This window comes from Larimichthys crocea, chromosome XVII (assembly GCF_000972845.2).
Source record: "Larimichthys crocea isolate SSNF chromosome XVII, L_crocea_2.0, whole genome shotgun sequence".
Taxonomy (NCBI): domain Eukaryota; kingdom Metazoa; phylum Chordata; class Actinopteri; family Sciaenidae; genus Larimichthys; species Larimichthys crocea.
In genome coordinates this window covers 6,669,169-6,682,360 of record NC_040027.1, presented here as the reverse complement: position 1 = coordinate 6,682,360, position 13,192 = coordinate 6,669,169, and the positions used below count along the sequence as shown (strand labels likewise).

Here is a 13,192-nt window from a genome sequence, read left to right as displayed (position 1 = left end):
TTATTTATATATATTATATTATATATTATATATATATATATATATACTATGTGTGTGTGTGTAATGTGTATATATATATATATATATGTATATGGTGTATCATATATATTCTATATATGATATGGTATTGTGTATATATATATGGTATGTATGTGTATTGTATGTGTATGTATGTATGTATCTGTATGTATGTCTATTTATGTATATGTGTATATGTGTATATTATATTATATATCTATATAATATATCTTATCTATATATCTATTATATATATATATATATATATATCTATAGTGATTGGTTCCATGTTGCATTGAAGTTTTCAAGTTCCTTGGAAGGCAACAATAGCAACAAATTGAATACACAGAACAATTAGCCATATCGAACTCAGTGAGCCGTTTAAAATAACATATTTTTTATATTATTATTTTGTATGTTATGTATGTAGAGTATGTATGTATGATGTATGTACATGTATGTATGTAGTATGTATGTATATGTATATATGTATATGTGAATTGGTTCCATGTTGCATTGAAGTTTTAAAGTCATTGGAGGCAACAATAGAACAAATTGAATACACAGAACAATTAGTCATATCAAATCCAGTGAGCAGTTTAAATACATATTTTTTATATTATTATTTATTATAGTGTTCTGTGACTCAGAGTAAGCAACAGTTCAACTTGCAATAATATATTTTGTACTTTGCATCTGTCTGTCTCTCATCTGTCTAACCACCTGTCTGCCTGTTAAAAGCAAGTTTTTCCTTGCCCCCGTCACCAAGTGCTTGCTCATTGTGGATTGTTGGTCACTGCAGATAATATTACAAAGAGTACGGTCTACACCTGCTCTCTGTGGAAAGTGTCATCAGATTACTTTTGTTATGATGTGGTCCTATATAAATAAAATTGAATTGAATACTTTTGGCCACTTGGGGGCAGTGTGACAAGCTGGAAACACAGCAGTACAAAGCTAATATTACAGACATGCACATTACCACTGATGAATTTCTGTTGGAAGTATACATTATTGCTGCATGAGTCAGTCTGATGAAAAACAACTACATCATAGTCAGGTGTATTTGATTTGTAATAACAAGTCTACAATAATAAAACATTCTAGAAATTTTCCAGTGGCTGCATGTTTCAACACAAGTTTGTTGTATTTGCAGATGGCAGACACAACGAGGGGTGGTAACAATCCCCAAGAGTGTGACGGAGTCCCGTATCAAAGAGAACATTCAGGTCAGAGCAATTCATTCCCAGACCATGAAGCATTTAAAAAAGTTCCTTAAGGTTCATTGAGGTGCCTTCAAGTACCTAAAAGGTAACATTTGCAAAGGATGATGAGGTGTTGATCCAATGTTTGTCGTCAGGTGTTCGACTTCACCCTTGAAGCTGAGGAAATGAAAAGTATTACTGCGCTGGACAAAGGCTGGCGCTACATCGTACCAATGATCGAAGTGAGTAGACTTCTCACACTGTCTGTCATGGTGGGTGAAACGTTGTCATCTTAATTCCACGCTTTGGTTTGGATGTTGCAGGTGGAAGGAAAACGCGTTCCCCGGGATGCAGGACATCCTCACTACCCCTTCAACGACCCCTACTGACCCACTCGCACTGCAACCTGAATTTTGTGCCTTCAACTACCCTACCAAACAGCGCAGCACCCTCCCGCATCACTAAATTTGTCACTAAATGTTACTGGATCCTGACATTTTGTTCGTCTTAGATCATGTAAAATCCTGCACTTATCATTAGATTGTTACAAATTATTGTCGTGATGATCTGGAATGACTGTGTACGTACTGTACGTGTTATTTTTTAAATAAACATTTTGTTACTTCACTTTCAGCTGTCTTTATTCACAGTTTATGAATGAATGAAGGAATATTACAGTAACTATAAATGTCAATCATTTAACCGCTACAACACTGATCATTGAGTTTTTGACTGTATGGTGTCACTGTAGTAATTAGTAATTAATATGTAAGCCAAGCAAAGGTGTGTAGATGTTTACATTCTAATTTTAAACAGAAATATTGACACATTTTAAACAATAAAATCTTTGTCAGTCATTTATCATTATTTCTTAGGAATAGCAGTGATGCTTTTCAATTCTTGAAATTTCTCCAGTATTGAGTGAGAGCGCTGATAGCTGCAGAATGGGCTGCAATGTGCAGTCCTCCATAAAAGTGCTTGTATTTTGACAGGCACAGATTATTGTTAAGTAAGATCATTAAGTAAGATCCTTAATGTTCTATCTTTGTAGGGTCTTTTTTATCATGCTGTCACATAACAATCTCAATCCATCAGTGGCAAAAACACCTAGTAGGATATAAATGCAGCTGGCACTGTTGCTCAACACTCAGGAGGCAGAGTGGGTCGTCCACTAATCAGATGGTTAGAGGTTCAATCCCCAGCTCCTCCAGTCTGCATGTCGAAGTGTCCTTGGGAAAGGTACTGAACCCCAAATTGCTCCTGAAGGCTGTGCCATCAGTGTGTGAATGAGTATGAATGGTTAGCTCCTCAAACTGATGAGCAGTTGGCACCTTGCATGGTAGCCAATGCCATCAGTGTATGAATGTGTGTGAATGGGTGAATGAGATATGTAGTGTAAAGAACTTTGAGTGGTCGGAAGACTAGAAAGGAGATATATAAGTACAGTCCATTTACCATTTATGACTGATTGTGTATAAAACATTTCGTAATAAAATGGTTGTGGCAAAATGTCTCTTGTTCCACACACAAGGTTTCAGTAATCCAGCTCAGATGTGATGGTGGTCTCTCGCCTCCTGCAGCACCTCCTCTAAGGCTTCCTCCACCGTGAGTTTGGGAGGTCTGCGCTTCAGAATGTACTGCAGAGAGAACGAAGACACGTTACAGACAAAAAAAGGTGTCTTTAATGCAGTCTGTACAGGAGCCTGACACAGTTATGAATCCATACGTTTTATTTCCTCCGTTTTCTTGTGATAATGAGTTCATTTCATTTGTTTTCCTGATATCTCAAGCTATTTATGCCATTATGTTGAAATAATAAATGTTGTTGTCCTGAGATAACAGGATCATTTTCTCAAGATAACAAGACTTTGTTTTCCGGAGATAATACGTTTCCTGCAATCATTTAATATACCAGACCAGGTCTTGTATTAATGATGCCGTTATCCCTGTGTTATAAGAGCAGCATAGTTCTTTAGGGAATAGAGCAATGTGTAAGGTGTGTGTGCAAGGTCTGAGTGGTTAAGTCAGACTAAATGTGTGTGTATGGCTTAGTTTATCATTGTGTGTGTAAGTATTTATAACAGTAAATTAATGTAACAGACTTCGTCGAGTCCGTGCCATCTTTATTTAAAACAAAGGGGACTCTTGGGGTAGGTTCCGGTGGAGGTGTGTGAGTGACGGGACTGGATGAACGGAAAGGTGTGTCAGGGACAGGAGTGGATGTGTGTGTGAAGTAAAAAATGAACAACTTCGATAGCCGATCAGATCTGCAGCGAGCTGGCAGATCTTAGCGATATACTCTAAGTATGCTTCACCTTCTTGGTGTCTTCCAGCGTGGTGTATCTGTAGTTTGGTGGTTCCAGGCTCTTCACCAGGCTGGAGTGAAGGTGTCGGCTGCTTTCGATGAACTGCCTCGTCGTGGCAACTTGCTGCTTCAGTAATTCATTGAGCGCAAATACAGCTGGATTAAAGGTGCTGAGGGCTGAGGGAGGTACAAGGAACACACACACACACATACACACACACACACGGACATGAAAGAATCAGCACCATGGCACAACAGTCCACTTTTGCACCAGCACCAACGAGCTGCACTAACAGGGGAAGCACACCAGGGTTCAGTTTTAACCCAACTATACAGTAATCCTGCAGAAGTCACCTACAGAGGGTGCTGCAACACCAAAGTTACATTTCAGAGTCCCTTCAGGTAGGCTTTCTCTCAGAGTTTCCAGTCTGTGTGTGTTTAATGCCTCTTACCTTCCACCATTTCTGCACTGAGCATATGAGTGACCACTGGGCTGGGATCCATGTAGGCCATGGCTACTGCAGGACTCAAAGCAGACAGACCTACAGAAGGAGGAGAGCCAGAAACAGAAACACTGAGCTCTCTACGTTCCAAATCAGTCAGATTAATGATGACTACTGTGAAGAAACATTACAGTGACAGTGATGACGCCATGTGTGGCAGACTAACCGGCAGGCCGTGTGGAAGCCAGTGGATCAGACTGAGTCTGCACTGCTGCCTCTTTTAAAACCATTCTAGTTGAAGCACGCCTCCTCGACTCGCCGCTATGTGACACAAAGGATCTGGAGGATTTGGAGTCCCTGCTCCTGCTGAGTGTTTCACTGCCATCTGAGGTCCGTAAGGTGGAGGAGCAACTTGTGTCTGAGAAAGTGGTCGAGTAATCGTATTCTGCCTCCTCTCTGACCTCCGACACCAACTCCTTTTCATCGTCGTGTCCTTGCAAGTGCTCGGAAACCTGGCTCGCACTGAGATCTGGCGCTGTCCTGTTCTCACTCTCAAAGTCACTCTGGTAGTCCAGCAAATCCTCTTTCTCCTCCTCCTCCTGCCACTGTTCCTCTCCCTTCTGCTTCTCCTTCGATCTTAGCAGCTGTCGTCTGTTTGGGGATCCGGGATCAGGGGCGCTGAGTTTGGCTTCTCTCTGTTTAGACAGCAGGAAGAAAGCAAATGTGTCAGTCTGAGGAGTCCTTCAGGAGCTCCACAGTAAAGACAGAAGAAAGGGCTCAGTCATTCATTGGACTAGTTATTGGTTATTCAACAACCATCATCTTCCAAATGCAAACCAAGTGGCAACCTCTGTGGCAGGGAAGTGAAGCCAGTGTGGACGTGCCAAAAACTGTAACTTCTTGAGCATCCACACAGGCCTGAAGTAAACAGTGACTCATAGTCATTTGAAGGGATCCAGTGAAACACATTAATCGTCATTAAGGGATTTAAATAAATGTAATTTGTGTCAACTCCAAAGGATCAAATATCTGACAGAGTTGACAAAATGATTTTTTCATTTCTCAGCATCACATCGTATTAAGGAGACATTTTCAAAGTTGCTCAGAGTTTTCTCAGGACTAATCAAAATCTAAAATTTTAAACTGTAATTCTTGGCTGACCAGTGCTTGAGCACTGAGACAGGGGTCCTTGGGATGTAACTAAGAGCTAACTCTTTTTATGCCTGATTAAATTATGTTTTTTTGATAAAAATTCTAATATTTTGATTTAAACAACAGGTCAGATACCGATAATGTACAAAGGTTTATCATGCAGTGATGAACCTACAGAGAAATAATGTACAAAGGTTTATCATGCAGTGATGAACCTACAGAGAATCTTCATTTGGGTTTATGTCCCTCAGCTTCACTGTTCTGCTCCAGAATCAATTCTCTAATCACCCTCAGCTCAGCAGTATGGGCTGAAATATGTGCCACCACAAACTGAATTTGAATCATTTATATTTGAATTTGAATTGCTTAACTTGAATAACTGCATTGAAAAAAAATATTTGAATCACATAATCTGAATTTGTATTGTTCAGTTTGAATTATTGCATTGAAAAACTGAATCTGAATGGTAATTTTAAATTGAATGTATTAGTTTGGAACTGAACATTCAGTTCTCACAGTTCAAATTCAGCGAGGTTTTCTTAATTATCTCAACTGCTGCCGCTGTGTGGCGCAGCTGCCACTGACTTGCCGTGGCAACCACTGCTGCTTTGAACATCTGTTTTTATTTTTTATTCTATAAAACAGTCATTGTTGTATTAGACTCAATGGAAGTAACATTTCCATCATGTGATTTCTACATTAATTTGCGTTGATTTAATTAATCTCTCAACGTCTGAGGCAGCTGCCAATCACACCTATAGACCCCCCCCAAAAAAGGTCACAGTAAATTATTATTTATAAAATAAAAAATAACAGATGATCGAAGCAGCAGTAGTTGCCGTGGCATGCCAGTGGAGCTACGCCACACAGCGGCAGTGGTTGAAAGATTAATTAAGAAAACCTTACAAATGAATGCACTGTTTTTATAACTTTTATAAAATAAGAACTAAAAACAAATGCCCATAACAGCAGCAGTTGTCAGTGTGGTAACTGCCCCAGACGCATGCGTAGGTGCTGATTGCCCGAAGAGGCGTCCTGTGTATCTGTGCTCGTTTACTCTGCTTCAGCTACTCGAATGTTTGTCACAGAAAATTGAATTTTGAGAACTGAATGTTCAGTTCTGAACTAATACATTCAATTTCAAATTATGTGATTCAAATTCAGTTTCTGGTGGCACATATTTCACCCCATACAGAAGCAGCACACAGCTGTTTGAAGCACTCACTCAGCAGACAGAACCAGGTAAATACTAAGTGGTGAACATAGTGGAGCATTGAGTGGATAAAGAGAGAGAGAGACAGACAGACAGACAGACAGACAGACTCCGAACCTGGAGAGAGCATTCCGCCGTTTGCCAGCAGAGAACCATGGCCTCAGACTTGGAGGTGATTATTATTATTAATTATTATTGTTATTATATATTATAATTTGTAACTTTCCTTTGTACTAATAACTGCTGTCATGACTCACCTCCTTTCCTGCTGTGTCATTAGTAAATCCAAGTTCAGCAGGGACAAGGTCATCTAATGTCATCACATTTATCTTGAAGTCTGCAGGATCAGAACAGAATTTCATAAATCATAGTTTACAGTCACAGAAATGTCACCAACACACAAGTTAGTATGATACAACTATTAAAGCACAAAGTATCAGATATACAGTAAATGTCAGTTTAGTGGCATCCAGAGGTGAACTTGAAGATTGCAACCGACTGAACACCACTCACCTCACCCCCCCCCCACCACCCCTTCCAAGCTAGTGGGAGAACCTAAAGTGGGTATTAAACTCGCCCTGGCTAGAGCTTGTGTTTGGTTTGTCCGTTCTGGGCTACTATAGAAACATGGCAGACTCCGTGGAAGAGGACCCGTTCCCTCCGTTGAGTATTATACACAAATGAAAACATACTCATGACTAGTATAATTCAGATTTAGGCAATAAAGTCCCCTAAAGCTTACACACTGGACCTTTAAATGTCATAACAAGATTATAAGTTTAAAAGTGGTTTTATAACAACTACATAATTTGAACCTGAAAGCACAATGATGACATCTGCATAGTAAATAAATAAATATTCAGAAGCTCATATTTGTCCTGATCTCTGTCCACAGAAGTATGATTTATGTACCTTGTTCTTCATCTAGGCAGCATGAGCCGAGGAGTGAAGAACAAAACACAATGATTAATAAGACAAACAACATGCTGTCTCTCTCTACACAAAATGAGGCTGAGCAATAAATCAATAAACCGAGAATTCTGAGGCAGTGAGTCTAGTATACACAGAGAGGAACACTATCTGCTGTCTTTCCTGACGTTTGTGACACCCTGATGAAGTTCTCTCACCTTCAGAAGAAACTGCACTCATCTCACTGTGCCGATCTTCAGAGGCAGGCCCAACAGGGAAGAGCTCCTCCAGAGAGAGCACCTCACTGCAGCCTGACAGGGAGGAGAGGGAACGCTGCGGACTCGACGCCCCGTGAGGGAAGTTCAGCCTGCCTGGGGGAGAGGGGGTGGAGACGTTGGGAGGGGGCGGCGACAGGGAGAGCACAGAGGGGCTGAAGTGGGCCTGAGTGTGGCCGGTGAATCGGAATGGTGAGCTGCGACGAGAGGGGGAGGTAGGGGAGCGAGGTGGCGCGGCGGTGTGAGGAGGTGTGGGCTGGACCTTCTGACTGCTTTTGTTTGACATCTGTAAGAGAGGAGAGCTTACTTACCAGCTGTATATAACAATTATTTGAAGTGATATCATTTAATTAAATCAACATGGTCTGGACCTAGGCAAGCAGCAGATGGAGTGATTGATTAACTGATGAAAAGGATTAATTATGCCATGAAACCCAAACGGAAACAGTCTGAACAGTGTTCAAAGCTGAAAGGTACCTTGTCTGCTGCTCTCCCAGGTATTAAGAAGCTGTTGTCCATTGAATTCAATGAGTCTCCAAGGAGTTTCCTCATGTCCTCTTCATCACTTTCCAGACACACACCGCTCAATACTCTCCCTGAGTTTGTCTCCAAACCCAGCGAAGGCACGACAGCATCAGCAGCTCTAGATCTGAACCTGACGCCAACATCTGGGCTTTGTGGAGCTCTAGCAGCAGCAGTGGCGGTGATGGCTGCGTTGCTCTTAAGGAAACGATTCCCCTTCAGGCTGTGCTCACTGCTGGACTGTGCTGAGAGTTGCCCAGAGGCCTCCGGGGACTGGGCAGCTGCTGGTGGTTGGACTTGGATTCCCAAGTCTGAGGTTTGATCTTTGGCAGGTTTTGCCCACTGCCCGGTCTGCTGGCGGCTGCGTATCCGGCTCTCAATTTGAGCCAGTCTACTCAGAGCAGCAGTCTGCGAGCCTCGTAGAGAGGATGAAACATTTCTGACAGCAGAGAAAAACACAAGAATTTAGTGTCAGAGTGTTAGAAATGTGAATGGTGGAATCAGTGGATCAGTTCCTCTTACACACACAGAACCAGACCTGGGTTCAGGATGCTGCATTTGGCTCTTGCGGACAGGTGACCGACTGTTGTTGTTTGGAGGTGGTGGAGCCTTCTTTAAGAACCTGTTACCTCCTCCACCCAGAGAGCTCTGAGGTCTCAGATCCTGGGAGAGGGGAAGACAAAGAGGGGGCTCATCCAGCATCACAACAAGTTACAATACAGCATCGATTATCAAGAACGTGTTTACCTTGGTGGAAGCCCCCTCTCCTCCCTGGGTCCTCCCAGCAGCAGCAGCAGCCTCGGGGTCAGCTCCATGCTCGGAGGCTGAGCTGACCGAGGACAGGTCACTCAGATCAGAGAGTAAAGCGTGCGTGTTCGGGGGGGCAGCCCTGCTCCTCACAACACCCTAAAGACAGGGAGAGGTCGCATGTGTTTAAACATCTCCCAGAGTAACGCCAGAGTTCGTGCATGCCTGTGTGAGGTTTGAAACTCACGGTGTGTACCGGGGTGACGGACTCAGCGTCCCCTCTGCTGTCCCTCCTGGCGGACAGCAGAGCCTGAGCCCGGTCCAGAGCGGAGCTTCGACCGCCTCGTTTCCACATCTCTACCCGAACTATTAACCAGCCATCAGCTGTAATGTTTCATGCTCACACGTTATTGTAACTTCTTTGTGCATAGCGACCACTCAGGCGTCCATCGTCTCCAAGGAAGAGCTGCCCTTCTTCTTCTTCTAATGAACTTCCGGCAGGCTGTACCGTGAAAAGCGCCATGGTGCCGCCTACAGGCAGAGGTCTGCTGTTCATCCACAGCACAGTCTGACAAACCAGAGCTGTCCAAACTTCTTTCAAAGAGGGACAGATTTGACAATGTGAAGATGCCCGGGGACAATTATCATTTAAAAAATGTCACCAAATCTAAGCCAATCAGGCGTGAACAAATCTGAAAACCAGCTCTTCCTTTCTTTCACATCTGGAGTCAGATAACAAAGAATAAATGTATGGAATATGTTAAACTTGCAAGTTGAAAATAAACATGAGCTGAACCTGACCTATTATGAGTAATGAGAAGTCTGTTAACTCTGTAAGCTCTTCTTTTTCACAAGATCATTCAGAAAGTAATATTTGTGTCAGATCAGGCAGTTATGTCCTTAAAGGTTCAAATGCTTTGTTATGTCAACCAAATGTCAGCCAAATCTTCCAGCCATACAGTATCTGACAGCAGGCCAAAAATAATATATTATAAAATGAAGCTTTGGGCAGCATGGAATCTGACCGTGGGCCATGATTGGCCCCTGGGCTGGACTTTGGACACCCCTGGTCTAAACCATCTCTGGTTGGGTTTAAGTAGCAGCGTTCTACAGTGGCAGTTGTGTGTCTAAGTATAACTGATGTAAACAAACCTTGTACAGATATATGAATGACTTAGATGTAGTGTCTTCTGTGGAAGCCCCAAGCGGTCATACTTTCATACATTTTATTTCCTCCCTTTCCTCAATGACTTTATTTTATTTGTTTTCTCAACATCTTGAGTTGTGTCAATAGAATAACAAATGTTACCTGGTGATAACAGGACCATTTTCTCAATCTTAAGATAACAAAACTTCCCGAGATGATGCCATAATTAATTTGAGATCTCAAGAAAGCAATAGGATAGTCTAGTATATTAAATCATTGCAGGAAACATCATTTAGTCCAGCAATAGCAAAGAGCAGGAGAATGTTGCAATTGCAGTGATTTAATATACCAAACTATCCTTTTGTCTTCTTGAGATCTCAAATTAATTATGACATTATCTCAGTTTTGTTATCTTGAGACATTGAGGCATAACACATTTCATCACTACTGCCTTACTCACACTCCCTTACAGGAGATTGGTGGGACACTAATCAATAAATAACACAACCTTAAACAATAACAGAAACAATAAGAGTGGTAAAGTGTTTATATGCAGTACTCAATAAAACACAAAGAATACTGGTCAATCTTTCATAGTCAGACATCATCAAATCAAGCAATGAGCACTTTGGATATCTTCGTGTTTTTGCTACCTTTAGATTGTAAAGTTGTTGACGCAGATAATCCTGAATATACATATATAACATATATATAAATTGTACTGCTGTGTCACAACACAAAGTTTTTAAAGTTGGCTTCATTAATAGTTAGAAAAAATGCCTCATAGATCACGACTCATAGATCACGACTGGCAGTGTATTGTTTTCTACAGCCTTACTTGTTTGTTATTTTTGTTCATTGTCTCACTGTCACTGTTGCTGGCCTAATGAGGCACTTTAACACAACACAGCCAGTGTTCATTTTAGCAGTAACAAGTCAGTCTAAGTCAACATTTGCTGTGAAAAAGCCTTGGTGTGTCACTAAAGAACCACGAGTCATGAGCACATGTTTCACCATCTCAGTGTCTACCTTAGAGTCAGACCTGAGGTGAGCTGAATGACACCTGGATGTTCAAAGAAGCCATATGTAACGACACCGACCTGTCAGTCAAAGCAACCACACTCTTAAAGCTGCATAACTGTAAGCCTTAATATAATCTGAACAGGTGAGTTGTATATAAATTCACCCTCAGTACAGTTGTCATGAACGGGGAAATTAGCTATAGAGACCAAAAGTGTTTTTTGTACCAGGCTGTAAACATGTTTATTTCTTCTGTGAAGTTGGACATTTCAGCATGGGGACTTATGGAGGATGAAATGTTCTGTAGCCAGCCTCAAGTGGCTGTTCGAAGAATTACAGGTTTTGGCAGGGTTGCAAGAGGTTGCCGCTTGAATTTGGGCGCTTCTCCCTAGTAGGTTTTTCCTTGCTGCGCCCTCAGGTGGTGAAGGACATCCTGAAGGCGTCCAGCTTCTCCAGACAGGGAGCATAACTGTCGAAGGGAAGATGGGCCTGATGAAGTGTCATTGACACAAGCATGGATGGATAAAGAATGTCAACACCTGAATTAGGTAAAAAAAAAGACAGCCTCATTCTAACATCTATACCATGTCTGCACGGAGACGTCAGAGTTACACATTGATTAATTCATATTTTGAATGCTAAAAATGTTTATGTCTCAACATTTTCATACCATAATCATCAATAACTAGAGAATTAGACAGCTTCACAAAGTGATAATCACATAGCAGACTATTATGCAGCGGTATTATGAATATTGAATGATTTGGGACACAAAGCGGTGTACACTGCTTACTGGATTTCCATCAGATTTCATGGCCTCTTTGCTCTTTGATAGCTTCAGTTTAAATTTTCAAATACATTTTGCAGCTCTGTATGAAATTAAATAAGATGTCCAGGGTCTTTAATTTCACAAAGTAGTCCTCTGCAGTGCATCTGATGTGTGTTTTTTTTATGAGATTATAAAAGTATGTTGTTCAGTTTACTGGAGGCTAACATCAGTTGTTCCTGACCTTTCTCTAGGAGCCAGATTTAAACCCAAAGCAGCAGCACTCTGCTAGTACTGCAAACCTCCTGCAGAAAACAAAACAGGTCCGTCCTTTTGAACATCCAGTAGAGCTGATTTAGTTTCCCACTCCGTCCAATTTAGAGCTGAGGTGTTGCATCTAGCAAGTGTGTGGATCATGCCATGAATGAAAATGTATTGTACAGGGTTGTAACCAATTCCCCCTTTTATGTGCACACTTTGGGAGAACCAATACCTGATGCCAAAATGCATGTCCCTGGTCTATGTGATTCTAAATATGCTTAATATATGCTAAATATGTAAATATGCTACAGAGTTAAATTGTTTCCCTTTTGGCTGTTTGTTTGCCAGGACGCCAAAACATATCAAAACCAGCACTTCTAAACTAATAGGACTAACAGAAATCTTCTTATGTGCAATCAGTAAATATCTCTAAACTAACTAAACCCTGCCCAGTCCCAGTAAACCAAACACAAAACCTCCACAGGTACGAAATACGAACAAACGAGTAACATCAGACACATACGAACGAGGCGAGCTCACGAACACACAACAATAAGTGATGCTCGGGTGGCTGTGGTTTAAATGCCGGTGATGCTGCTGCGGGAGCGCTCTCATTGGCGGCGCGGAAATGATGCCGCACCAATCCTGGCCCTGTACAGCTGACGACATGTTGTCCCCGCCTCCACCAGTTTGGGGCCAACCAGGGACCGGCAATCGCACACCTGTATTTACCTATAGGGGAAAAAAAACGTAACATATTATTCTGAAAATCCGGGTTTTCAATGTGTCTCACTTCCGCCATATTATCATGGCAGTCAAAATAGTCAATAGTCAAGATGTGTATTCTCAGCAGAGAAGAACGGAGACCCATCTGAGATGATCATGGCCCGACCGTTGGCGTTCTAAACCCTGAACTAGACAGGAACTAAACATAGAATGGCCACGATTAGCTCCAGCAGCCGCAACGCACATGGAACACGTTGCATCCATGCCTGGTGAATTTGCATATGGCAATTCCACTGTAGATTCAATCGGACAGATGCAACCCAAACAACCACCTGAAGCTGCTAGCTGTAACCTGCAGCTTCCTCCACCCACAGATTCTTGCCAACAGCTACAGCTCTTAGCATGTTGAAGAGGCCCTCTCTACCTGCCACCTCTGCCACCCTCAAGCCTTTCCTGATAGCTTCAGACCCAAATACCGCCTCC

The 13,192-nt window shown here is 41.9% G+C and overlaps 2 protein-coding genes across 5 annotated transcripts in view; one reads left to right on the top strand and one right to left on the bottom strand.

Moving 5' to 3' along the window:
- The window catches only part of akr1a1b (aldo-keto reductase family 1, member A1b (aldehyde reductase)), an 8,628-nt gene extending 6,778 nt beyond the window's left edge, over nucleotides 1-1,850 (top strand). For all 3 annotated transcript variants that reach the window (XM_010753672.3, XM_019268338.2, XM_027290305.1), the window contains exons 7-9: nucleotides 1,175-1,247; nucleotides 1,379-1,465; nucleotides 1,547-1,850. In XM_010753672.3, the coding sequence (XP_010751974.2) occupies nucleotides 1,175-1,247; nucleotides 1,379-1,465; nucleotides 1,547-1,612 (226 nt within the window). In that variant the 3' untranslated portion in view covers nucleotides 1,613-1,850. The remainder of the gene's footprint in view (nucleotides 1-1,174; nucleotides 1,248-1,378; nucleotides 1,466-1,546) is intronic.
- Nucleotides 1,851-2,585: 735 nt separating this feature from the next.
- cxviih19orf44 (chromosome XVII C19orf44 homolog) lies at nucleotides 2,586-9,431 on the bottom strand. Of its 2 annotated transcripts, XM_019268349.2 has the most exons (11): nucleotides 9,037-9,431; nucleotides 8,790-8,948; nucleotides 8,581-8,705; nucleotides 7,998-8,481; nucleotides 7,464-7,806; nucleotides 7,249-7,260; nucleotides 6,594-6,673; nucleotides 4,198-4,666; nucleotides 3,981-4,070; nucleotides 3,539-3,705; nucleotides 2,586-2,860 (listed from the first exon to the last, which is right to left on the bottom strand). In XM_019268349.2, exons 1-11 carry the CDS (start codon nucleotides 9,142-9,144, stop codon nucleotides 2,771-2,773), a joined length of 2,127 nt encoding a protein of 708 aa, XP_019123894.1. In that variant the 5' UTR covers nucleotides 9,145-9,431; the 3' UTR covers nucleotides 2,586-2,770. The 2 variants fall into 2 exon arrangements, with proteins under 2 accessions (XP_019123894.1, XP_010751973.2); XM_010753671.3 differs by lacking the exon at nucleotides 7,249-7,260 and having other exon boundaries at nucleotides 9,037-9,428.
- Nucleotides 9,432-13,192: the final 3,761 nt, after the last annotated feature.

Excerpts from the sequence above, each read along its gene's own strand:
- cxviih19orf44 (XM_019268349.2), bottom strand. The coding sequence starts at position 9,144 with ATGTGGAAACGAGGCGGTCGAAGCTCCGCTCTGGACCGGGCTCAGGCT. Across the intron at positions 8,482-8,580 it reads ATGCAGCATCCTGAACCCAG|AAATGTTTCATCCTCTCTAC; the intron begins GTCTGGTTCTGT and ends CTCTGCTGTCAG. Across the intron at positions 4,667-6,593 it reads ATGACACAGCAGGAAAGGAG|AGAGAAGCCAAACTCAGCGC; the intron begins GTGAGTCATGAC and ends CTGTCTAAACAG.